Below are 27,864 nucleotides of genomic sequence, written 5' to 3'. Positions count from 1 at the left end.
AATAAATATGTATGTTTGTTGTGTTTTAGCTACGAACCCCTTTGTGGAAGAGGAGCATGTGGATGCCAGGTTTGTGGAGGAAACTGCACTAAAACAAACCCTGATAAAGCTGGGGTTTGAGAGTATGTGAACAAAAGGAGCAGACTGTATAACTGAAGTACACGAGAGAACCCTATTGAGATGTGTCACACTGCAAATCAACGCTGTGTTCAGCACTTATGCTGCACGATGATTACATGCTGTTTAAGATACTTGACATTCGTCTAAAAATCTGTAACTTTCGCCCAGCACACACGTACACACTCATTTTCCTTTCCCATTTTAATTTCCTTTTCCAACACTGCCTGCTGACTTTGATAAAAGAGTTTATCCAGGACAAAACTAAACCCTAAAGGGATCTCTATGTTCTGTATATATAACAGTTGAATCGAATTAAAAGTAGGTTTCAGTTTGTGATTGTTTTCATCTCTTGCCATAATGATATTGCAAATAGGAAAATGTGAGCTTTCTTCTGTTTTTTGGTTATTTGTTTTTTCTATATCAGATATATTACAAAAAGCTCTTCTATTTGACATTTCTTGTATTTTTGTATTATTTCTGATCGAACAGGAGATACAAATATTTATGCAGACATCCAGGAAAGTTAGAAATAGACTGGAGTTTAAAAAAAACAAGAAGTTTATATTTTTTTCTTATTGTGATAATGGTTGACCATGTTGTGCAAAGTAAATAACTTTCCTATTAGGACACTACAATAGAAATGGTACTGATCATCAATCGAAGCACACACTTCCACATTGGAATCTTGGATCTTGAAATTTATGTAAAGGGTGTGAGTGTAAAAGTTTCCAAGTATTTCTCTGGGGTTGCCTGAAACTGACTGTTGCAGTCCAGTGTTTTCTGCCAGAAAGTCTCTGAATTCCCCACATGAATGCTCAATTTCCAGTGAAAACTAGCTTTCACCAATAAACATGAGGTAACCAAAAACAGGTGCGATGTTTTGTTCTTTGGAAAAATAAACTTTCATTTTCGCATTGTTTCTGGTTTTGTATATCTGCAGTAAATATGAATGTAATGTGGGTCTCTAGATCTCAAGGGGCTTGGGCTGGGGCTTGCGGATGTGGCGCATATTGGCTCCAGGCTCACTCGGTTTGAAAGGTGCCAGGGCCCCATAGGGTTTGGGGAGAGGCAGAGAGTCTTCAGCTGGGATGTAGGAATCGGGCCGCAAATCTGCTGTGGTATAAACCCCGTTTGGAAGCTGATACCATTCTTCCTCCTCAGTAACCTAGAGATAGACATGAAAGAAGATAAAAATGCATACACAAACCCACAATTTTGAGAACACAAAATCGACAGCAATGTTTCTTAGTTTAGTTCTAAAAGAGGCTATATACAGTATTACACATTTGTCCATTTCTGCAATTTTTCATTAATTTGGTCCCCAGCATCCAGGTCTTCCCTCTTATTTAACAGCTACTCCTCTCTTGCTTTCTCAAAGAAAAACAAAGCTGGCCACTGCATCTCTCTCTTTTTTTTTTTTGCCTTTCTGTTCATGCTTCACAACTCGTAAGAGAGAGAAAGAAAATGGCACATAGAGAGCACAGATAAATTAGATCAGTTGGCTCCTAATAACTGGTAGTTTTAACCAATGTCTACTGATTTTCTTAATCTATAGGAGACACTTTCTGAGGAGATGAAGTGGAAGTTCCATTGACAGACATTTATAAGCTTCATTATCTTCAGAAAAAAAATTCATACAGGTCTGATTTTATTATGTCGATATGAGAATGTTTTTTTATATTCAACATTTTACTGGATAAAAAATATTTCTTCCATTTAAATTCATATCCCATTTGGAAACACAGTATAATGTGTATATAAAATTAAAGCCAGTATTTGAGGTTCATATTTGAGTTACAGAACTAATGGTCATTTTGACTCGTGCGCTCTCCTGCCCTTGTACCTTGCGTTTCTGCTGGACTCGCAATTGTCGCATCCACTCCTGCTCGATGGTGTCTGAAGGTGCGAGCCCCATCTCCAGTCTTTTCTGGCAAAAGTCAAGTTCAAACTCTTTCTCGCGAAGCTCCTGCTGGAGACACAGAGCCTGTGTCTGACGCATGGCCAACTCTGACACTACAGCCATCATCTTCTTAGTACAATCCTTAATGCGGCTGTGGAACTCATTCACCTGTATGGACACACAAACCCACCCAGGCAGCACACAGCTGTAGAAATCAAGAACAAGTCTGCTGCAGTTTAGTTTTTACACTAGCAATGATTGTCCATCTGATCTAAACCTTCTCTTCTGATTCAGCTTATTCAAGCAATAATCTCGAACACTTAATATACATTCACCAGCCAGTTAAATAGGAACACACTGACATCATTAATGCAATATTCAAATTAACCAAACGTGTAGTAGCACAATTCATAACATCCTACAGATCCTACAGATCCTACAGGGGTTAAGGGCCATGCTCAGGGGCCCAGGAGTGGCAGCTTAGTTTGGCTGGGATTTCAACTTACAACCTTTAGATTCAAGGTTCAATGCGTTAAAAACTACCAACATCAGACTTGAGAAAAATGTAACTTCTTGTTGTTTCAGAAACTCTGGTGTAAAAATTTCAAAAGCTGCTAATCTCCAACATCTCGACTTTCTCTTGCTTCATGACACCGTTTCAAATGCACTCTATTTCTTAAATGAGCAGGCGATCCTCACTTTTATTAGTTCTATAATCTTGCCAGATTATTGAACTAATAAAAGTGAGGATCACCTAGACTGTTCCATATGACACACCGACAATGGCAGCAATGTTGTGGATTATTCTCAGATGATCATCATGCACGAATTGCCGAAGGGTTTTGAGCTCGTTGAAGGTCTTAGTGATCTCTTGTCATCTTTTAGTTACGTGTGCCTACCACTCAAAACACCTCGAACGACTTGTTGCAGCAAAATACAGTGCTGTGAAAAAGTATTTGCCTGATTTTTTTCATTTGTTTTCATATTTGTTCTACTTAAATGATTCAGATCATCAAGCAAAGATACACAAAGATTACCAGGTTCCAGGTAACTCAGGATATTTTTCTGTAATATTAAAATCATCTGAATCTTTTAAGTGGGACAAATATGCTAAAATATAAAACTCAGAAAGAAGGCAAATACTGTATTTGTGTGTGTGTGTGTGTGTGTGTGTGCACGCACTTACTTTCTTGGCCATTTTCAGCGTGTCCTCTTTACCGTTTTCTGCCTTTGTCTGAACGTCCTGAGACAGTTTAGTCACCTGCTCATAGATCAGTTCTTTCTCCAGCAGCTGCGCCTCTTTCTCTGCCAGCTGCATCTCCAGCTACATTCAGCACAATCAGTTGTGCACACACACACACAATGAATTATTATTATGCAACTCTCAACATGAATTATATTTTAGAGCAAATGGCTACATTACCTGTTCTATCTTCTTGATGAGCTCAGGGGGAGATGGATCTTTACCACTCAGTTTACGCAATTTCCTCTCTGTAACTTGGTTCTCAAGAGACTTCTCCAGGGATAAGTTTTGTTTCTTATATTCAGACAGCTAGCCCACAGAACACACACCATGAGACATGCATGAACTTCTTAGTGGTACAGCAATTATTAAGAACATTTTATATGAATTACTCCAATACTCGCAATGCTGTACTGGTTTACTCAAAATATTCACTACTTTATAACTTTCTTTCGGCTTCTCCCGTTAGGGGTCGCCACAGCGGATCCTCCGCACGTTTTGATTTGGCACATGTTTTTACACTGGATGCCCATCCTAACGCAACCCTCCCCAATTTATCCGGGCTTGGGACAGGCACTGAAAGTGGCTGGGGATGGTTCCCTGACCGGGAATCGAACCCGGGTTGAATCGGTGAGAGCGCTGCATCTTAACCACTAGACCACCAGGGGACCCTTACTCAAAATATTCACTACTGATGTGTTTTATTTGTTATAGCCACCTGTCCTTAAATTGCTTTGTGAGCAGAGAGAAAAATAAACAAAGACTTCATTTCAATTAAATGCTAACAGTCTTCTAGTCTTTCTTTGAGCTCTTAGAATTTTACATTTACATCTTTTGGCTGATGCCTCATCCAGGAACTCTTGCATAACTGTGCAATTAAAGGTTAAGGACTTTAGTCAGGGACCCAGCACTGACAAATTGGTGGTGCTGGGATTTGCACTCATGGCCTTCCAATCTAAAGTTCAACACCTTAACCAGTAAAGCTACCACGTCCCATCTTCTTACCAAACAATTAAGCTGCAAGACCCATTTATCTGTGCTTATTAGTTTTTTGTTGCAAATTTGCACACCAGTACCAGAAGAATGACACCGATCAGGCATAATTTTATGACCACCTGCCTAATATTGTGTTGGTAATTGGCTGCCTAATAAATAAATCCACCCACTAACAGGTGCCATGATGATCAGTGGTGGGCCATGCATTTGGTACCTGGGCCTTCTGTGGGGACTTACCTGACTTAATCCACCTCTTAATACCACCACTATAATGTCACCATTATAAAAACCATCAATACTATACAAAAACGCACGTTATATTATAATATAACTTATAATGTTATGCCTGATTGGTATAAACTACTGTATAACCACTAATATTTTCTTTTAGAGATTTTTAGGAGTAAAAAAACTGCTCTACTGATTGCTCCCTAAAAAAGAAGAACCTCATTTAACTTCCAAGAAGTGGATGTGACTCAGCAGCTTGCAGAAGCCAGAGGGAACTCATGAAGGACAGCTATAAAAAAAAAGGATTATGGGATGTTAAATGTGGGCATTTCTTAATTAAGTCAGAACTGCATCTGCCCTAAGATACCAAAGTTAGGCCTACCAACTCTAAGCAGACAAGCCCTAAGAAGGGTCCTAAGGACTGACATCAACATATCATACTAAAAACCTAAAAGTTTCATTAATATTTGATATTTATGATTGTGTTATGATGATTTGGACTGCTACAGATGTGACACCTCATTTTAACATTTGCCTCAAGACACTTACATAACGAGAAGGAAATTTTGAGTACCTGCTTCTGCAGTGAAGTGCACTCATCTTCCAGGGGTTTCTTGCAAGGCAGCAGTTTTTTGCTCAAGTTGATTTGTCTCTGCTCCTCATTAATTAACCTTTAGAGAGCAGATCTCCTCTTCCAGAGCCTGTATCTGTAGTGTGCCCTCACAAATCAGACTCTCCTGCATGTTGACCTTCGCATAAAAGACACACATCTCCTCCTCTCTCTCAAGGAGTTGCACCCCCCTATCAACCACACATGCATGTAGAAAGTCAAGAGGCAAATCAAGCAGAAAAGCATAGCAGAACATCCACCGACCAGCAATGTACGTACAGAAAAATCTTGAAATATCTCAAGATGTTAATTCTATTTAAAGATCGTCTCTAGACCAAGAACCAAGAACCCATAAGATACAGTTTTATGCTCACCGTTCATTGCGGCTCTGGACACAAGCATTGTGTCTTTTGTGTAAGTGCAGCAGGTCTTGTTCCTGACCACTGATCACTTGCCCAAGTTTAATGATATTGAGTCTTTGTTCTTCATTCTTGTGCTGCATCTCATGAAGCATCCAGGTCACCTTGGATATGTCATTCTTCAAGCTATCCCTGATTGTGCGGCTGTGTACATGCATCAGACGAGACTTCTGCAGCAGCCTGTAGCAGATACAGCGGATATATGACCTTTAACACTAAATGCATTTACAGTGTTAAGTTACGGTGACTTTTAAGGTAAAACTTTTTATTGCCATAAATACGATATGTGCTTTTTGAGCATTGCATTCCACATTTAGTCACAATTTGCTCTTATAATTCCTACACTTTTCTGGGAAGATGTTCCACTAGATTTTGGAATGATCATTCGGGAAAGATCAGAGCAGGTTATCCAAGATCTTCCTCTCCAAACCATGAAAAGCAAATCTTCTTGGAGCTCACATTGTGCACAGGGGCATTACCATGCTGGAACAGGTTTGGGTTTCCAAGTTCAGGTAAATGGAAAATTTTATTATACTGCATCCAACTTTGTTGTTCAGGAAGAACCACATATGAAGAACCACATATGGTAGGAAAGGTTAAGTGCCCCAATACTTTTGTTCATACAGGGTATTTTCCAAGCCTGTGACCCATGCTTATTTCCCAACTAATGCCTAAAGGGTTCTGTGGTAATTCCAGACTGTCCCTTCAGACCAGGACTGTCCCTGTCCCTTCAGACCATGAACAGACCATGAACAACCTTTGCACCATGTCCCAACACTACTGTCCCTCTGAACCTTTAATCTGCATTTTCTCCGGGCTCCTCTTCTTTCTCAACTAGTATATAAAAAACTACCCTCCTATATATTTTCTCTTGGAAAAGATAAAGGTACAGTTGATAATATACTGTATTAAAACCATTAACAACTGTATGCTTGTGAGGCACAAATATCCAAAGAGAGGATTTTTACACTGAAACACTGAAGATTACAACATTGAAAAGGACCAATTGTATTTAAATCTCTCAAACCAACTTAGCCAAAAAAACCTGTATGAATTTGTCATTTAAAAATGCTGTTTTTCTCTACAGACCTGTCTTTTTTTATTGTTTCGGTGTGCAGAATCTCAGTCTCGTTTTTCAGAATTTTGAACTTCTCCCACATCTTGCTTGAGCACTCGGTTGCCATCTGTAGCAGGTTTACACATTTATTTCGTTCTCCCTTGGTGGTATCATACAGCTTGGTGAAGACACAAAGTCTGGCAAAAGATAAGACAGATAACAATTACTATCGTAGCTTTAAGTTAATGACAGACTTTGGCAATGTTTAAAAGAACAGACAAATGTGATTTGTACACACAATATTTGAAATTCTCTACTCCCAGTTCCTTTAACAAAACTCAAGTCAAGTCAAGTTTATTTCTATAGTGCTTTTTGTCTACCAACAGACATTGTCTCAAAGCAGCTTTACAGAATTTTAAGAGTTAAGGTGAGCTCCCGCTCGGTGCATAACGTGAGGAGGGCATTCAAGAGAGTGAATACCAGTAAGGCAGCGGGACCAGATGGCATCACAGGTCGGGTTCTGACAGCCTGCGCTGACCAGCTAGCACCGGTGTTCACTGAGATATTCAACCTTTAACTGGAACAGTCTGTTGTCCCCTCATGCTTCAAACAGTCCACCATTGTTCCTGTCTCAAAGAAACCCCAGCCCGCCTGCCTCAACGACTATCGCCCTGTAGCCTTGACCTCAGTAGTGATGAAGTGTTTTGAGAGACTGGTCAGAGACTGCATCACTGCATCACCACCAGACACACTGGATCCTCTACAGTTCGCGTACTGCCAGAACCGTTCTACCGAGGACGCGATTGCTTATCTCCTCCACACCACGATGAGCCACCTGGACTACAGAAAAGGGAATTACACAAAGATGCTGTTTGTGTAATTCGTGAGGAGGGCATTCAAGAGAGTGAATACCAGTAAGGCAGCGGGACCAGATGGCATCACAGGTCGGGTTCTGACAGCCTGCGCTGACCAGCTAGCACCGGTGTTCACTGAGATATTCAACCTTTAACTGGAACAGTCTGTTGTCCCCTCATGCTTCAAACAGTCCACCATTGTTCCTGTCTCAAAGAAACCCCAGCCCGCCTGCCTCAACGACTATCGCCCTGTAGCCTTGACCTCAGTAGTGATGAAGTGTTTTGAGAGACTGGTCAGAGACTGCATCACTGCATCACTACCAGACACACTGGATCCTCTACAGTTCGCGTACTGCCAGAACCGTTCTACCGAGGACGCGATTGCTCATCTCCTCCACACCACGATGAGCCACCTGGACTACAGAAAAGGGAATTACACAAAGATGCTGTTTGTGTAATTCGTGAGGAGGGCATTCAAGAGAGTGAATACCAGTAAGGCAGCGGGACCAGATGGCATCACAGGTCGGGTTCTGACAGCCTGCGCTGACCAGCTAGCACCGGTGTTCACTGAGATATTCAACCTTTCACTGGAACAGTCTGTTGTCCCCTCATGCTTCAAACAGTCCACCATTGTTCCTGTCCCAAAGAAACCCCAGCCCGCCTGCCTCAACGACTATCGCCCTGTAGCCTTGACCTCAGTAGTGATGAAGTGCTTTGAGAGACTGGTCAGAGACTTCATCACTGCATCACTACCAGACACACTGGATCCTCTACAGTTCGCGTACTGCCAGAACCGTTCTACTGAGGACGCCATTGCTCATCTCCTCCACACCACGATGAGCCACCTGGACTACAGAAAAGGGAATTACACAAAGATGCTGTTTGTGGACTACAGTTCAGCATTTAACACAATAATTCCCTCCACACTCACCTCTAAGTTGGAGGTCCTGGGACTCAGCCTGCCGCTGTGCCAATGGATCTCTAACTTCCTGACAGACAGACCACAAGCCGTACGGGTGGAAAAACACACCTCATCCACTCTCACCCTCAGCAGTGGAGCTCCCCAGGGTTGTGTTCTGAGCCCCCTGCTGTAATCACTGTACACATATGACTGTGTGGCCACTTCCAACTCCAACACCATCATCAAGTTTGCTGATGACACTGTTGTGGTGGGCCTGATCTCCAACAACGATGAGACGGCCTACCTACAGGAGGTTAAAAACCTGGAGAGATGGTGCCAGGAGAACAACCTTCTCCTGAACTTCAGCAAGACTAAGAAGTTGATAGTGGACTTAAGCGCGAAGCAGAAGCGGTCATACCAACCGCTAAACAACAACAGGACCCCAGTGGAGAGAGTGGACAGTTTCTGGTACTCAGGTGTTCACATTACACAGGACCTGTCTTGGTCCTGTCACACCAACACCCTGGTGAAGCAGGCCCGGCAGCATCTGTACCATCTGAGATGCTTAAGGGACTTTAAACTACTCTCTTAGGTGTTAAAGACTTTTTACACTTGCACCCTTGAGAGCGTTGTGACGGGTAACATCACTTCCTGGTGCGGGAACAGCACCATGCAGAACAGGCGATCCATTTAGAGGGTGGTGCGTTCAGCTGAGCTCCCTAACCTGCAGGACATCTACAGCACGCGGTGCCGGACCAGAGCCAGGAAGATTATGAAGGACATTAGCCATCCCAACAATGGACTCTTTTCTTTGTTGCGTCACACTTTTCTGCAAATATTTTTCTTTTCGCATTATGACATTTTAATCTCTGGACTGTCACTTTAACTGTGGACTCGCACAGCACAGTGCACTTTATACCACACCATACCGCACACGGTCACTTTAAAAAAGACACTTCACATCAACCACCTTATGTGATTACTGTTTACTGTACATAAGCATACATTGTATCCATAAGCATACCTTGTATATACACTTTTCACATATATATATATATATATATATATATATATATATATATATATATATATATATATCTTTATATCTTTATATATTTTATAATTTACGTAGTTTATACTCTTTATTTATCTGCCTGCTTTTTTTCTCTTTGTTTTATTCCTCCCTCATCCTATTCCCTCATGCCGGACAGTCGTATAAAAGCATTTCAATGCTTTTTCGTACTATGTACGTATGTGTATGTGACAAATAAAATTTTATTTGATTTGATTTTTTAGCTATGTGTATTTATCCCTGATGAGCAGCCATGGCGACTGTGGCAAGGAAAAACCCCCTTAGATTTTATGAGGAAGAAACCTTCAGAGAAACCAACTCAAAAGGGGAACCCATCCTCATTTGGGTGACATCAAGAGTTTGATCATAAATCTTTAAACAATACAGAACACTGGGGAGAAAACTAACATGAGCACTGGAATGTAAGATTATAAGTAATGTCCTTTCTACAGTCTTTTACAGTCATTTGTGGTTTTAAAACTAGGAGTTACTGAGCAACTCATAAAATAGCTCAACATTTAAGATCATCACAGATCAAACACCAGCTTCTCCATGCCAGAGCCTTTAAACACTCAAAGAGGTCCAATGTCCAAACTCCACATGAAGTGGGATCCAATTGGCACTGATACGTCTCTAGATGGTTTGGGATGTTTGCGGGATCGGTTTGCGGTGGGATGTGACTGGGGCTGGAGCATCCTCAGGATGCCTCGGGATGGGCAGAGAAAGAGAAGCAGCGGAGAGGAATTAGCGTAGCTGCTGTTCATGATATTAACAAGCACAAGTTGATAATATGCATGTGATCAGATGTTCTGGAGCACAAATTTATAATCTGATATGTGTTATGTATAGGCTTTGCTAAAAATATACATTTTTAATCTGCACTTAAAATGGGAGAGCTGCATCTTCCAGGAGACAGAACAGGAAAAGAACCTCTGGTTTTAGTTTTTCTTTTTTTTCTTTTTGCAGTGCAAATAAAAGTCAAATATCTGTTCCATATTGAATTGCATAGCATGTTTTTTTCCCCATTGCATCATATTGCATTGTGTCCAATCAAATCGAAATCAGACCGCACTGCATAGTAATAGGGGTGAATCGTATCACATTGCATCGGCAGCTGGTTCATACAGTGCCCTCCACAATTATTGGCACCCCTGTTTAAGATGTGGTCGTGGACTTCTAAAAATTCTCCTTTTTTTTAAAACAACATAGAACCCAAATGCAAAAAAAGAGAAAAATCCAACCTTTTATTTAAGGTTTACATTTACATTACTTTGGTGGTAAAAAAAAGAAAATATTTAGAAAAAAAAAACTTGAAATCATGTGTGCCACAATTATTGGCACCCCTGATGTTAATACTTTGTACAACCTCCTTTTGCCAACAAGACAGCACTTAATCTCCTCCTATAACATTTCACAAGATTGGAGAACACAGAGAGAGGGATTTTTGACCATTCTTCTTTGCACAATCTTTCTAGATCATCCAGTGTCCTGGGTCCTCTCTTATGCACTCTTCTTTTTAGCTCGCCCCACAGGTTTTCGATTGGGTTGAGGTCTGGGGACTGAGATGGCCATGGGAGGACCTTGAGTTTGTGACTGCTGAACCACTTTTGTGTAGATTTTGCCACATGTTTTGGATCATTATCCTGCTGAAAGACCCAATGACGACCCATCTTCAGCTTTCTGGCAGAGGCCATCAGGTTTTTATTTAAAATATCCTGGTACTTCAAAGCGTTCATAATGCCATGCACCCTAACAAGGTTCCCAGGGCCTTTGGAAGAGAAACAGGCCCACAGCATCACAGATCCTCCACCATACTTCACGGTGGGCATGAGGTGCTTTTCGGCATACTCATCTTTTGTTTTACGCCAGACCCACTTAGAGTGTTTGTTGCCAAAAAGCTCAATCTTAGTCTCATCTGACCAAAGCACACGATCCCAGTTGAAGTCCCAGTACCGCTTAGCAAACTCCAGGCGTTTCGTTTGTGAGTGTTAGTGAGAAAAGGCTTTTTCCTTGCATGCCTCCCAAACAGCTTGTTGGCATGTAGAGAGCGTCTGATGGTTGTTTTGGAGACTCTGTGACCCCAAGATGCCACTCTTTGATGCAATTCTGTGACGGTGAGCTTGGAAAATTTTTTTACTTCTCTTACCATCCTCCTCACTGTGCGTTGTGGCAAGATAAACTTGGGACCTCTTCCAGCCTTGTTTGTCACTGTTCCAGTTGTTTTAAACTTCTTAATGATTCCTCTGACTGTAGATACCGGCAAGTTAAGGCGGTGGCTATTTTCTTGTAGCCATTGCCTGACTTATGAAGGTCGACACACATCTGCCTTACTTGAATGGTGTGTTCTCTTGTCTTTGCCATGTTGACAAATGGGTAAGAGAATTAGGCCTCTGTGTCATATTTATACCCCAGGGAAACAGGAAATCATGAATTACTAATTAAAAGTCCATAGATACCCTGACCAACCTTAGCAACTACAGAAAATATATATAAAAAAAAAAAACAATTAAATTTTTCAGAGGAATTGTTAGGTGCCAATAATTGTGGGACACATGATTTCAAGTTTTTTTTTTCTAAATGTATGATTTTTTTTACCACCAAAGTTATGTACTTAAATGAAAGGTTGGATTTTTCTCTTTTTTTGCATTTGGGTTCTATGTTGTTTTAAAAAAAAGGAGAATTTTTAGAAGTCCACGACCACATCTTAAACAGGGGTGCCAATAATTGTGGAGGGCACTGTATGTTCATTCAATGTATCATATCGGTGGCTATGCATCGAGGTGCAAATTGCATCAGTTATGGAGATGCACTAATACATCACTAATACAGACATCAACCCGAGGTTAGGGGCAAATAAAGGGACTGTGGATCTGTGCAACCTGTGCAACCATGCTGTGCCATCCTGCAAAAAATATACATTTTTCTCTTAATGTACTTGTATAATTGAATTCATTCTAATCTAATGTGGATGTAAAAATATTGACTTTTTAAAAAAATACGTAAAGTAGTTAAAACCTGTGATTTGATTCCATATATTTATAGAAATGCCTTTTGATATAGGAAGTCAGAAAGTCTCAACAATTATCATATTTCCCTTTTTGTTTAGTTAGATTTAATTTATTTAAGTTAAAATTCTGATTTGTCTGGGTTTTATTTGTTTTGCAATTTATTCTTGTAAAACCTTGTTTCACAATCAACTATTAGACGTCGCCTCTATTCGAGCAAGCTGGATGGAAAGACTGTGTAAAAATAAACCGCAACAAAATGAAGTTGTTTCATTGGAACAACATTTCTGTGTAAAATTGGTAGGAAAACACCAATACATTTTGCACCAGAGGTTCTTTTAAGTACCAGGATATTTTTAATCCAGAACCTTGTTTTCTCTGTCGCTATATCAGGTTAAAATTTTTACAATAATATAATAATGGTTCCAACACAAAAAACACAAGTTTCAAGCAGTTCAAGATACCTAAACATTGTAACAGTTTAAAATAACTCTTAACAGTTTGTTATTTGCTCATGGGAATGTTTCATTAGATATTAAGTGCAAATCATTCTGAAAGAACAGTGTAAACATTAAATGTGTTCAATATATGATTCTTAAAATTCAGCAGTTTCTGTGATCTTCAATAATAATGCATAGAATTCTTTTGATTAATAACATTTTATCAAATATTAACCAGAAAACTGGCCAATATATTTATGCTCTCTCTAATATAAGGCCATATATTTGATTACCTTTTGCAATTCTTTATCTATGTATAGCAGAAATAGCAATAAACATTTCTTTCTTTTTACCATCATGAATAGAGAGTTCTTTTACCTTGATTGGATCTCCTGATGTTGTTTCTTGTGCTCCAGAATCTGGAGCTGTTTTCCTCGACAGTCTTGTTTGATTTGGTTGCATCTCATCTGTAAAGGTGTCTTTAGTTAGCACTTGTGTGATACATGAAAAGGATTCATAAAGAATATTTTTAAGTTGCAAGATATTCATATAATGATGCAATATATACAAAATATCAAAGCAGCCTAAGGGATACAGTGTGACATGCACTGATTATTCTATTGAAGCATTTAATGTTAAAGAATTGTTGAATTGTCAAATCGATACATGTTGATTATCTTCTATAACAGTTCAAACCAGAGGAGGATGAAGTACACAAACCATGTAGTAGAGAGACACTCGGTAAAATATTACTTCAGTTAAATAAAAATGCTCCCTTTAAACTTTCACTTGAGTAAAATTACAAAATTATTTTCCTTCAAATGTACTTAAGAATGCAAAGTACAACGATTTATTACGGCTATAATGTTCTTATATTTTTGTCATAGGAACATTTCTGCCACAAGATTCTTTTCTTAATCAACTCAGTTAATGTGAAAAGACTCTAATGTGACTATCGTGTTTCACCAGTTATGTTTTTATTCATTCATTAATAAAAAGGAATGACTGATTTCACAAAATGTAGTTGAGTAAAAGGTAAGATATTTGACTTTGAAATATAATGAAGTAAGAGTAAAAGTCCAAATGGAAATACTTCAGTAAAGTACAGATACACAAAAAACCTACTTAAGTACAGTAACAAATTACATTTACTTCCTTACTGTCCACCAATGATTCCAAATGTAACGAAAAATTATAGAGATGTGTAAGGGAACTGATTGTAGCTGTTATAATGTAAATGAACTCAAGAGCCCTGACCTCCTCAACACCACTGAACACTTTTGAGATGAAGTGGAACTCTGACTCATCCCCAGACCTCATTACCCAACATTACCTGATTTTACTAATTCTGTTAAATAGCTGAATGATCACTAATCCACACAATCATACCCCAAAAATCAGTGGAAAAACTTTGGAGAAGATTGAAACTTATTATATCAGTAATTAAAGATTCTATATTAGTGTATTGGAATGTTCAGTAGTGAGGTGTTCTTTTGGCCATTATAATGTGGCTTTATGTTTGCTGGGATCCTGGGGATTAGTAGTGATATTACTCTAACATTTTAAATCGCCTCAAAAAAATTAAAATATAATATTCAATATAAATATTCAATATAAATATTCAATATGAAAAAAGTAAATCCTTGGACACTGTACCTGGGCTTTGAGCAGCCCTCGGCTCTTCTGATCCCTCTCCTCTGCTTTAATGCGCGTCAGGGCATAAAGGTGTTGCAACTCTTTATGGTGGCGATTGCACTCCTGCAACAGATCTTGTTTCTGCTCTATACACTGCTCAACCTTCTGGGCCTCAACACCAGTAACCGACTGCTGGACAGACAATTCAAACAATAACACAAACATACATACTAACTTCTATCCACTATAAGATTCTCTGGGCCAAAAGATTACCTTATGAACCAATTTCAGTTTCAAGTTGTCCACTTCTGTTTGCAGATCTCGGATTTTCTGTTGCAAGTCATCATCCTTAGGCATCATATCCCTCTGAAAGAAAACAATGGTGTTTATCTCACCAGAGGAGCCTCAGCTGCACATTATTCACAGTGTATTATTGAAACAGTGCGCTATTTAAATAAAATAATTATTTGGACCATACTGAACTATAATTACATTATAAGAAGAAACTAGACCGTTGCTCTCCGTGGTCCTTCCTTGTGGAATTACAGTAAAGGTCTCAATAACAACTTTTATAAGGATATACAGTAGAGGATGGTATAACTATTTGGTACTTATATTGAATCAAATTCTCATGCATTCTAGAGCTGTTATCCAACCAGAAGAACACTGTGTGCTTAATGTTGCATCAGCAGGTGTGGATCTACAAAATTATTTATGGGGTGGCAAGGGGGTGGCATGAGAATTATGAGGGGTGGCAACACTGAAGCAAGTATCCTTGCAGGGTTTTTGTGGATTCAAGGACTAATATACATATTTGATGTATACACAAGGGCATTTTTATATTTGTAAAATATTTGCTGTGTTGATTGACTTTACCTGAACCTGATATCTGGATTTGAAAGACATAAATAAAAAAATTCAAAAGTCTCTGGATTACCCTGTCCGAAATACCGGACAGGGACAAGGTCGTGCTGCTGGATGCCCCACTCTCTCCTTCGGGCCTGTTCGGCGACGCCGTTGATTCAGTAGTCGACAGGTTCCAGGAGTACAAGAGACAATTGGTGGTATTCCAACGGTATCTTCCATGCCGCTCTCATGGGGCTGCTCGGCGGGCACAGCCCCAACCCCAAACCAGCACTTTGTACCGCCAAATGCAGATCCGAGGATTGGTTTGTCACATTCAGCCTTGCCCTGTCACCCCGCACCTTTACGAAGTGTGTGGATCGTTGCATTGTGCTTACAATGGTGCCTCACGGTATGGGGAGCAGTCATGAGTAGCCGCTCTGCACAAGGTCTATGGGACAGTGTCCATCTAAGGTGGCACATCAATTGCCTAAAAATGCTGGACGTGCTTCTGGCTTTGAAGCACTTCCTCTGCGACCTCAGAGGCCATCAAGTGTTGGTCCGCTCGGACAACACCTTGGTGGTCTCGTATATCAACCACCAGGGGGTCTGCGTTCATGCCCCCTGTACAGGCTGGCACGCCAGATCCTCCTGTGGGCCCAGGGGAAGCTCTTCTCCTTCAGAGCAGCTTATATCCCGGGCCACTTGAACGAAGCAGCAGACACACTTTCGAGACAGGGGTCCAAGCCCGGAGAGTGGCGCCTCCACCCTCAGGTGGTGGAGCAAATTTTGGAGAAATTTAGCACAGCCCAGGTAGACCTGTTAGCGTCTTTAGAAACATCTCACTGTCCCCTATGGTTCTCCCTATATCCACCAGCCCCGTTGGGACTGAATGCTATGGCGCAACTGTGGCCGAGGCTGCATCTTTATGCCTTTTCCCCCGTCGCGCTGCTTTCCTTTATGAAAAATTCCTCTGAGGAGGAATCTCCTCTCTCAATCAGGGGGCACAATAGTTTACCCCCACCCCAAGTTGTGGAAGCTGTGGCTGTGGCCCCTGAAGGGGCACAGCTCAGAGGCTCGGGTCTCTCCACAATGGTGGTAGAGACCATTCTCCAATCCAGAGCTCCCTCCATGAGGAGGTTGTGTGCCGCGAGATGGTGTCTGTTCACTGCATGGTGCTCTCTGCTCTGTCCACCATTAAAGTCTACGAGTCCGCCATTTTGGTGTATCACACCCCAGTGTCCAGGCATTCACTGGACAGAGACCCACTCCTGACGCGTTTTCTCTGTGAAACCCAGAAGCTAGTTGCGACCTGGCCTTAATGTTGGAGGCTCTATCCAATCCCCCTTTGAGCCTTTGGCCAAGACTTTGTGGAGGCACTTGTCCATCAGAACCGCTTTCTTTCTGGATATCTGCTCTCTGAGGAGAGTTGATGATTTACAGGCCTTCTCTGTGTCCCCCTCTTTCCTGGAGTTTACTACATGACCAGTGCCTTCCTGCACCCTAGAGCAGGTTATGTCCCCAAGGTGCCCTCGGTTGTCCCATGACCTGTCAGGCTCCAGGCATTCAACCCTCCTCCATTCCTGACCCCAGGCCAGGAGAGATTAAACCGGCTGTGCTCAGTCCGAGCGCTGGACTGGTCTGTCCACCATACGAGTCCCTGAAGAAAGTTGGAACAACTTTTCATCTGCTATGGCCCTCCTAGGATAGGCCTTACTGCTCATAAGCAGACGCTCAGCAGGTGGGTTATTGACCCTATCGCGTCTTCTTATGGGTCCTTTGGTCTTCCCGCTCCATTCAGGGACAGAGCTCAGTCGACCCGGAGTGTGGCAGCCTCCAAGGCTTGGTCCTCTGGAGTGTCCCTCCAAGACCTCTGTGACGCTGTGGGGTAGTCCACCCTGCTCACCTTTACCAGATTTTACAACCTTGACCTCTGTGCCAGTCCTGGCATGTCTGTCCTTCGACTCAGTTGTGCTCATTCACACTAGTCAGGGACTGGTCAGTGTTGTGTTATTGGACTTTTGTTCCCAAAGTGTTCCGACGCAGCTTGTGTTCCTAAAAGGGGAACTTCTCTTGGTTACGTATGTAACCCTAGTTCCCAGAGGGAACGAGACGCTGCATCTCTAGCCACACCTCTGGTGCCCCTTCAGCGCTTTCTTCACGGTTACAGAAGCTGAAGCAGTCTTCTCTCCAGGTGCGCCTGTCTTTAATTTTGACTAATTAGACTCATTACTCAGAGCATGGACAACGCAGTCGCATTCCTGAAGTGTTCCGACACAGCATCTTGTTCCCTCAGGGAACTAGGGTTACATACATAACCTAGTGATGTTTCTTGAGTTCTACGCAAACCTGTAGCGAGTTTAAGTCTATGCCAAGTTTAAATTATAAGCATAACAAACAATACAGATTATACTGTACATAGGTACAAAGCCTCAATGTATCAAGTACTGGTTTGTTTAAGTCAAAAACACATAACAAATACACAGAAACTACATTTAAATCAGCGTTGAGTCGTTTGTTTGGACTATGCTTTAAAATAAAGATTATAGGTAAATATTTTTTTACAGTATGTCATCACTTTAAAGTGCTGCTGTAAATTGATTGATGAAACTGAATAAATGTATATTTTATACATTGAGATACCAGTGCTGGGGTGGCATGGAGTGGCAATGCTTTTTCTAAGGGTGACATTTGCCACCTCTTGCCAACCCAGATGATCCTCCACTATGCATCAGTGAAAACATATTTTGCAGGTATAACACTTTTTTTTACTCATTTCGATTGGTCATATTTCAATAGTCACGATCGAATATTTCTGTGATGGATCTGATCTGGATGGAGCAGAACAACAGCTGTGCAACATTTAGAATGTGTACCGTGAGATTTTCTATCCCTTTAAAGTTGACGTTCACTATTTATAACACTTCATTAAAACATAAATATTCTGATTCATCCAAAGTCCAGAAATATTTTATCTTTAATAGGATATGAATAAATAAAGTTTTAGGAGAACAGATCGGCTTTAATGTCTGGGTCTCACATCTCAGCTTTGTTTAATGTTTCTGTGGAGCTCTTCTTCCTGCATCTTTAAGTGTGTGTGTGTGTGTGTGTGTGTGTGTGTGTGTGTGTGTGTGTGTGTGTGTGTGTGAGACAATGAAATATGGTAAAATATATGACCATTCCAATCTTTAATTTTGCATATTGTACTACTGAGTTCAGTTTAAAAACTCACTACTCATGAAAAAGAAAAGAAAGAAAGGTGCATTATGCTTCTTACATGTATTTGCAGCACGGTGAAATTATTTCATATATCCCAGTGATGTTAGGAAGCTGGGGTTAGACATGTTACAGCACACATGGAGCACAATGGGTTAAGGGCCTTGCTCAGGGGCCCCAAGAATAGCCGCTTAGCGATACCAGTGCTTGAACTCCAACCTTCTTATCAGTAACCAAGAGCCTTAACTAATGATACCACTTTGTGTCAAACTAATGAATCAACAAAAAAATAAAATAAATGGCAACACCTTATCAAAATTGCATTTCACACAACTTTGCTTAAACATCTCCTCAAGAACTCAAATACCATGAATTCAATATGAAAGCTTTGGTGATCATTACAGTAAAATAAGCAGTTTTTAAAAAGTAATTCTCGAATGTCATGTGACTGAATGCAACATCCTTTACCTAAAAATTGTTTCTAATGATTTCTAAGGAAATTTAGTTTAAAAAAATTAAACTTCCTGTTCTATATCTGTACATGTCATGCATGTGTCACTTCCCTTTAATTCCTTCTCATCTACTCACTTTTATATGCCTATCATATAAAAATGTATATATATATATATATATATATATATATATATATATATATATATATATATATATATATATATATATATATAGGAGCTTAATGAAGGAGTCTCGGTTAACAACATCTCCCTGTGATTATCCAAGACCAACATTTGGATTCCAAATTTCATAAAAAAACTTTTCTTAACTAAAAGTGACACTTCTTTTGACAGTCAGTGCCCAATAAGGATGTTGTTCATTTAATTGCTTTTTGTGTCAGGAATTCCACACATCACACACAAAAAAAGTAGCAGTGCAGACTAACCTGGGTCTTGGTTTTGTTGTACAGCTCTTGAGTGTAAATCAGGGCATCTTCAGACAATTTGTGCTGCAGAAGCATGTTTTTTAACCTGCGCTGCAGCCGATCCTTCTCTCTCACGTTCTTTACAAGGCTATCATGAACAGTCTTTTTCTCCTCCATGATGTGGTTCAGGCTAATTTCCAACAGGCCTCTTAAAATAAGAAAAATAAACACATCAGTATAATCAATCATAATCCATGTAATATTTATTACTTTGTAGCTTTATTTTGGGACTTCTCATTGTGTATATTATTCAATTTTAACATATATACAGTATTAAACCACTCTAATTGCAAAAAGGTTGGGACACTGTGTAAAATGTAAATGAGAACAAAATGCAATGATTAGCAAAGCTCTCAAATCCATATTCTATCCACAACAGAACCCTAGAAAAGAAATGTCTGATGTTTTTTTACTACTACATTCTCTTTTTTTATCTGTTCCTAAATGCATGGTGGAACTTCATGATCATTATATCCTCCCTCTATTTTTTCTTTTTAATCAAAAGATATTTCTATTTGGCAGACCATTTGACCAGAGACCCCACGCCCAGACTCTGCTTTGCATTATATATCCATTACACATCCATACACATAGTTAGCACATTTGACTGACACATTTCTGTGCTTCCATTCTGTACAAATCTGACAGATGTTTTGTGACGCATGTTGCTGACTGCACACAGCTTTCAGGGAACACTGACACTTATCACCAAAATTCATTCACTTTGACACACAACGGCTAAACAAACAGATGAAAACATTCATATTTATTGCTATGAAATGATTTTCACCTTTTTTCGAGGAGGATTGCCTCCTCCTCCTTGGTCATATCCTGCTCTTTAAGTAGCATGCTTCTCTCTCTCTGAGCCACCTCCAGTTGAACCCTGCAGCCCTTCAGCTCCTTGATCACACTCCTGCACTCTTCATCCAGCTGCCTGCATCCCACCTGCGTCTGCTTCACCCTCTCTCCCAGCTCCAGCAGCTGCCTTTCAACTGCAGCCTTCTGCTTCTGAACATTCCTGGTTCATGCAGACACACACACACACACACACACACACACACACACACACACACACACACACAATATGTATGCCATCTTTAAAGGCCTTTCCTTCACCAGCTTCTATGAGATATAGAGATGAATGTGCTTCACATATATTCCATTTTTTTATTAAATGTTTATCACATAAATAAACAAGATAAAATTTGTTGTAATATGATACATTGTGGTCCACGTGTGATTCAGTTTTGCAAACAGAAAGTTAGTGAGAAATCATTTTAGAAATGGTACAGAAATGTATAGATGTTAAAGGAAATCCATCTGTAAGTGTTTTAATTAGCGGTCAAGTGGCATCATGAATTCAGAATTTACAGATACAATTTATGAATAGAATTTATAATCACCTCCCAGATGTAGAAAATGTAAGCGATACTTTACATCTAACACAGTAAACATTTCATTTCTTTTTGAAATGGCAGAAATTATTATTATGTTAGTGACAATGTGAGCTCCATTAATAGAGGTCGACACTTTCACATTGGCAAATCTTTTTTTTTAAGTTTATTAAAACAAAAGATAAATGGAAATGTGTTGCACGGATCATTTACATTTTTAAATACTGCAATATTAACATAAGCACTAAGTTCACTCAACAAATTGCGCCTATAAAAAGGATGCATAACAATAAATAACTAAATAAAATTCTCTGTTTAGCTCTTGCACATATAGCGCTCTCTGCAGCGTGCAGTCACGTGTAAAAACAAGCACCACGTTTTGTCAATGATTCACCTTTAAAGGCCGCTCTTATAATGACAGCAATAGACACATTTTGCCGATAGCCGATAGTTCCAGCAATCAACTATCGGTGCTGATTAATCAGCAAAACCGATGTATCGGTCGACCTCTATCCATAACAACCAGCAATTATATTACATACTTAATTTTGCATTGGATCCTTTCTTTTTCCTTCCCCAGTTGACCAGGAATGGAGAGCAGCTGAGCCAGTTCTGCCTGGAGATACAAAGAAGCCATCACTTGCTGTGACTGAGAGAATGACAATAAGTCTTAGGTGGTGATTGAAAGCACCTCTTGGCTCCTGATCAATTCCTGTTTGTCCTCCAGCTCCTGTTGCGCCTTCTGTAGCTGTGTATCACGTGCCTTTATGCCCTCCTTTAATGTCTCAATCTCCTGATGCCTCTGGGTGATCTCCTTCTTCATCATCTCACAGCTCTCCTTCAGAGCCATGGACCTATTCTCCTGCTCCTGGAAACACGCATCATCGAAAAAATGATGTAAGAATTCCTGATGATGGCATGCAGCACACTACACGCTTCAGATTCAGACATTACTTTGCAGATTATAGCAATTATCAGTTATCATTACCCAGAATCACAGCATTCCTGATTCCTACTCCATTTCCCAAACGTTTCTCAAAATACAAGCCAAAACATACAACAAACAGTTCAACAGATGTCATTCACCCTTTTTAAGTCTCAAGACTCACTCCAAGCATTGTTCTAGCTCTTGTTTCTCATTCTTGTTTTTGCTTTTGACTGCGGTTTCTTTGTTGACAGTTCTGTTGGCCTTGTTTAACCTTGTTTAGGTCTGTTCGACAATTGCCTGATCTTTGCGTTTTATTTGACTACGATTTTGAAAATACACTTTGGATTGCTTGCTTGGTACTTGGAGAAGGAATTTATTGGAACAAAACCTAATCAAAATACCTCCATCTTAAATTTCATCCACTTTACATCCATTTCTGTGTTCACTTACTGGATGAAGTACCTGTTAGAGGAGGCACCATCACACACTTCACTCCTGATCTCAGTATATACACTATGCTGGGTTCATATGAATACAGAATCATAATTTATTGTTTCTTATGATAAGTTATTTGTCTTATGATAAGTTATTTGTCACAGTGTCTTGCACATAAGTAAAAATAGTAATAACGTAAAGTCTCACAGCAGTACAGCGGATAATCTGTGTACCACTCAAAAAGTGTGTTATGACACTTTTCTAAACCGTTACACTATAGAAATTTGTCAGTAGGTCTGTGGTGTACTTACAATCGACTCCGGCTCGCTTTCGCGCTCTTTCTGGAGACAGAGCTTCAGCTCCTGAAGACTGAAAATAATTGAATAAAACAATAATTGTAAAATATTTGTCTTTTTTCAGACTACAACAGACCGGTGTGGAGATAATAGAGTAGCGAGAGAAAAGAATGATAGAATGTAAAGTGAGCTTGACTAATTAATATACCTCATACACACACACACACACACACACACACACACACACACACACACACACACACATGCAAATAAAAAAAACAGACAAATTCAGCAGAACCCACTCAAACAATTCTACAATTTTAACTCTTTAAACTAAAAATGTACAATATGTGATATACCACGTCTGTGATTTCATCAAACATGAAATTCTGTGTGAAAGTGGGCAAATCTGAAACAGAGAGGTTTGACATGATCCTGCAAGTTTACGCTGAGGCTGTAATATGTCCTTCAAGGTGTTTTGAGTGGCACATGCTTTAATAGCAGAAGAACATCACTGGAAGACAGCTCAGTTTTCTGGTCTTCGCGATCAGAAAGACCATTCGGTTTCCATGTCAAACCATTCATGCACATACTTGTGCATGACGATTGTTAGAGAATAATCCACTATGTTGCTGTCATTGTCAGTGTGTCATTCTGAACAGTCGAGGCGATCTTTATGTGTGATTTGAACAAGCGCCGTGTTGCTGCCAAGTTCATCCCCAGGCTGCTGACCCAGGAGCCGATGGAACACCCTGTCGAAGTTTGCCAAGTTTGAGCAACACTAGTTAAAGTGGTAAATGACCTACGACAGGATGAGAGACATCATCTTAACAATGTTGAGGAGTGCCGTGGACGACTCGTCCTTCATGTCGAGGATGATGAAACTTGGGTGTATGGGTACGACCCTGAAAGGAAGCAACAGTCTTCACAGTGTAAGAGCCCGAGGCAGGGCCGCAGCTCGACCAAGTGCATGCTCATCGTCTTTTTTCGATATTAGTGGCAGAGTGCATTGAGTATTTGTCCCCAGAAGACAAAATTAGTCAAAAACGAGTTCTACTGCTAGGTTTCAAGGCATCTGAGGGAGAACAGTCAGCGAAAGTGACCAAATCTATGATGAGCTAGTTTCAAAACTTTTTGATACCACCTAGGGCCGTCTCCTCCATTGTTTTTGTGAAATCCCAATATTAGTAAACCATGGTTGGTGGTAGCATCATGAACAGGGTTACTCTTGGTGTACTGGTTTCTTCTCAATCTAATGTCAAGAAGTTATTGTATTATACTTTTATATTGGTGTTTAAAAATACTTTAATTGCATATAGGTGGACTTCATTCAAATAATTATGTGATTGCATCAGAAGATCAGAAATACAAGAAATGAACAGATTTAAACAAATAAAGTGGTACTCAAAAAGATTTTCCCACCAATCGAGGTTGTACTGCATCTGGTGCTCTCTCTCTTCAGCCTCTCGGAGCTTGTTGTGAAACTGTAAGAGCTGATGTCTCATTGAGCTTCCATCTGTGTGCTGGTCCTCTTTGAACATCTCAGCCTTCTCTAACACTTGCTGCTGTTGCTTCAGCTCAGCATGCAAACGCTTCACCTCCTGCATCAGTTTCAGCTCAGACTCTTGAGTGCTATACAGAAAAGAAACCTATTAAAACTGATTTATGATGTGTATTTTCCGAGGTCTTATTTAAGGTCCCTGGTGGTCTAGTGGTTAAGACGCAGCGCTGCGACCTGGGTTCGATTCCCGGTCAGGGAACCATCCCCAGCCCCTCTCAGTGCCGGTCCCAAGCCCGAATAAATTGGGGAGGGTTGCGTTAGGAAGGGCATCCAGCGTAAAAACGTGCCAAATCAAACGTGTGGAGGATCCGCTGTGGCGACCCCTAACGGGAGATGCCGAAATAAAGTTTTTTCATTTTCGAGGTCTTATTTATATAGTGATAGTAACTGGATAAGTTAAAGCCATTGATTCTAACCCTAACCCAGAAGGTTTGTTTCAGTAACTTAAATAACACTAAATTAAATAAGACAGCTGAATATTACATCTCATGTCAAAAGCGCTGATAATAAATTTAATTATTTCTGATCAGAAGTTCAATTGTGAGTTTAACAGAAACATTTATTAAATCGAATGAATATCTAGCATTAAATGAAGCTAGTCCTCCTGGTTATAGTTATATACACCAGCCCTGTTTAACTGGCTGTTATTGTTCATAATAATCTAAGCTTTACACAAAAAAAACTAAACTTGAACGTGTGTTCTAGATCCTTTTCCTACATGCTTCTTCAGACAGATAAGTCCAGATGTACTTAAACCTGTTCTAAAAATAATAAATTCTTTCATTAACACTGGTTATATGCCTAATCTTTCAAGATGGCATCTTAAAACTTGGACATTGACCTCTGTCACTTGTCCAACTATTCTGTAGGCCAATATCAAACCTCCCCATTATCTCCAAGATCCTAGAAAAGCAAAGCAGTTATGCTCACACCTACGTAGGATAATATTTATGAAATGTATCAGTCAGTATTTAGGCCTCATCATAGCACTGAGACAGCACTGGATAAAGTGGTAAATGACCTACTACCGGATGAGAGACATCATCTTAACAATGTTGAGGAGTGTAATAGATGCGGATGCTTGTTTACTTCCTTCTGCTTAATTCTGATAAGACTGAACCACATGCAGCTAGAAGTACTAGGACCACATGCCGCTAGAAGTAAACTTTCTGCTAATGTAGCATCTCTGGATGGTCTTTCTGTCTCAGTGTGTACAGCAGTCAAACACCTTCATATGATTGTTGGCTCTAGTCTTTTATTTGAGACATATGTCGATAACATTACTTATTTTACCTTGGAAATATAGATTAAAAAAAAAAATGAGTTTATGAGTTTGTTATAACTGTCCAGATGTTCTATTAAATAAGCTTCAGTTAGTTCAGACTGCAGCAGCAAGAGTACTTATCAGAAACAGCAAATATGACCACATCACCCCTATTTAATCAGTCCACAGTGGATCCAATGAAATCTCACATTCATTACAAAATACTACTAAAGTACTCACATATAAAGCACTCAATGGTCTTGCACCACAGTATCTGTGAACTTCTGTTCCATTATGATCCACCAGGTGTAATTAGATCAAAAGGTGCAGGCTATTTGTTGGTACCTCAAATAATGAAGACTACAGCAGGGTCCCTACTCATAGTCCCTTTCTTCTTTTCGGAATAAACAGTCTACAACAGTGGCATAGGACTGCAATTTGCATGAACAGTTCTGCATTTAGGGATTCATCACTGAATAGCACACCTTAAGAACCATTCTATAATCGATGGCCACCTAGAAGAGGTTGGGTTCCTCTAAATGTTTTAGAAACTATAATCTCTGTGGGGCAATGTCTATACATCAACCTATTTGATGGACTTCAGCAGGTCTTCATCAACCACACAACAACCTTATTTTCTTAGGATAATCCTCACCAAGCTGCAAACAAAAAGTGATAGCTATTTTGGCTTTCTGAAACTTTGTCATATTGAAAGTGTAACTTAAATTTACATAAACAATTTGATTTGATTTAGATTTAGAAATGCAGATATGTGCATAGATTTAGATCCCTAATGAGTAGGCGAGATGTGGCAAAAAAAACAAAAAAACTCTGAGATGATATAAGGAAGAAACCAGACTGAAAAGGGAACCCATCCTTTTCTGGCTGAAAATAATTAATGCTATGAGTCACTATTCTTTCACAAATGCATACTATACAGTAATATATCCGGCCAGAACTTCAGCCTAAGCATAATCATGAGTCATGAGTAATAATATTTTTTATTCGTTAACATATTAAAAAAAAAAAATTATTTGTTAATGTTTCATTGAATAATAAAATAAAAACCATTTTGCCTAAGTTAAAACATTGGGCACATTTTATTTGATGAAAAACAAATTTAATAGAACATTCTAGCAATGTTACAATAATAACATGTATAATTTGTGAGGAAAAGATGTCACACACACTTCTTACCTTTTTAAGGTGTCATGCAGCAAAAAGAGGCTGGCCTTTAGCTGGGCCATTTTCTCTCCACTGATCAAGTCCACTTCGAAAAGCTAAGACATTAAAAAACAAAACAAAACAAAGATTATAAAATACAAATATAAACAAATACATTTGAGGAAAATCACCCATGATTGCAAACAGAAAATGCAAAGGCAAAGTAAAAGCGAACTCCATTTCTGAATGTATTTTAAATGAATGCGATGTAACCGACTGTCATTGTTTCTATCTACTACATTTAACATTTACTTCAAACATTTCAGGCACACAATTCATATTAATATTAATTGCTGGTTTTACACAAATCAGCTACAGTGGTCCCCCGGAACTCGCAGGGGCTACGTTTTAAGAAGAGTTCCTAAAATCCACGAATTTTGGATGCACCCCTATGGTACCTTAGTGAATTCATCTAGACACCGTCACTTTACTACAATAGTATGTTTTTACATTTTTATGAAATTTGTTAGTGAAAACATAAAAATGGTATTCCTAACGTTCCTGAACATTCGGTTTGCTGAACATCCACCTATATATTACATGCTGTACATATATTTGCATATTTATCTGCACTTGGTATTTGCACAATTGTGCAATTTGCAATAATGGTAGATGCTTAACACTATTTACTAAGTAAATGTGACCAAAGTATATAAAAAATATGAAGAATTGAAGTGTGTACAGTGTATAAAAGGTGCCCGATTTGTAACATTTCTTATTATGGAGTTTAAAAGGTCAACACACAGATTGCCTGCTTTTACTAAAAGCAAAAGCAAACAGGAAGCAGTTAATCTCTACCTGGGGGCACAGAAGTACACTATAATGCTGTAATGTATATTGAAGGTGAACAACTAAATATATTAGCATTCTGTCCTCTGTACTAAATCTGTGTAGTGAGGAAAAGGAGGCGTTTTCAAAACTAGTGTTTTTTTTTTTTTCCATTATTTTTCTGGTTCTTGTGCAATTGTACTGCTCCACCCACCATCTTCCCCACTGCTGCTGTATATATTTCACTGCTGACAAAATTAGAGCCAGATTTCACTCTCCAACAGAGCTCGCTTTTATTGCCTGCAAAATGCTTCTGTGTGTGTATCTCCTGCTTATAGCTGCACATAACGCTGTGGTCAGTGGTTCTTCTGGTGGAGTGAAGAAGACATCAACCCTTGAGAGCTGCTCCCAGGTGAAGCTGAAACCTGCTGGCCAGTGTGGAAATGAAGAGGAATGCCCCTATCAGATCACCATTCCTCCTCTCACCATCCAGCTGCCCAAGCAGTTCCAGTTGCTGA

At 39.7% G+C, this 27,864-nt stretch overlaps 2 protein-coding genes across 2 annotated transcripts in view; one reads left to right on the top strand and one right to left on the bottom strand.

The window, feature by feature from the left end:
* The window catches only part of LOC124392743 (gamma-secretase activating protein), a 38,945-nt gene extending 38,373 nt beyond the window's left edge, over positions 1–572 (top strand). Inside the window, exon 31 of the mRNA XM_046859937.1 lies at positions 30–572. Coding sequence (XP_046715893.1) covers positions 30–130 — 101 coding nt within the window. The 3' untranslated portion in view covers positions 131–572. The remainder of the gene's footprint in view (positions 1–29) is intronic.
* On the bottom strand, positions 563–27,834 carry ccdc146 (coiled-coil domain containing 146). The gene is given in 19 exon segments (XM_046859738.1): positions 563–1,285; positions 1,964–2,188; positions 3,207–3,344; positions 3,444–3,572; positions 5,062–5,155; positions 5,157–5,288; positions 5,472–5,696; positions 6,606–6,770; positions 13,224–13,312; positions 14,502–14,672; positions 14,754–14,846; positions 19,438–19,624; positions 20,267–20,494; positions 21,413–21,486; positions 21,562–21,738; positions 22,545–22,602; positions 23,952–24,161; positions 26,552–26,634; positions 27,561–27,834. Coding segments are annotated over 19 exon segments (2,811 nt in total). The 5' UTR covers positions 27,693–27,834; the 3' UTR covers positions 563–1,084.
* Between the last annotated feature and the right edge of the window lie 30 nt (positions 27,835–27,864).

The sequence above is a fragment of the Silurus meridionalis genome, chromosome 10, assembly GCF_014805685.1.
Source record: "Silurus meridionalis isolate SWU-2019-XX chromosome 10, ASM1480568v1, whole genome shotgun sequence".
In the NCBI taxonomy this organism is placed as follows: domain Eukaryota; kingdom Metazoa; phylum Chordata; class Actinopteri; order Siluriformes; family Siluridae; genus Silurus; species Silurus meridionalis.
This window is presented reverse-complemented; position numbering and strand designations above follow the sequence as displayed.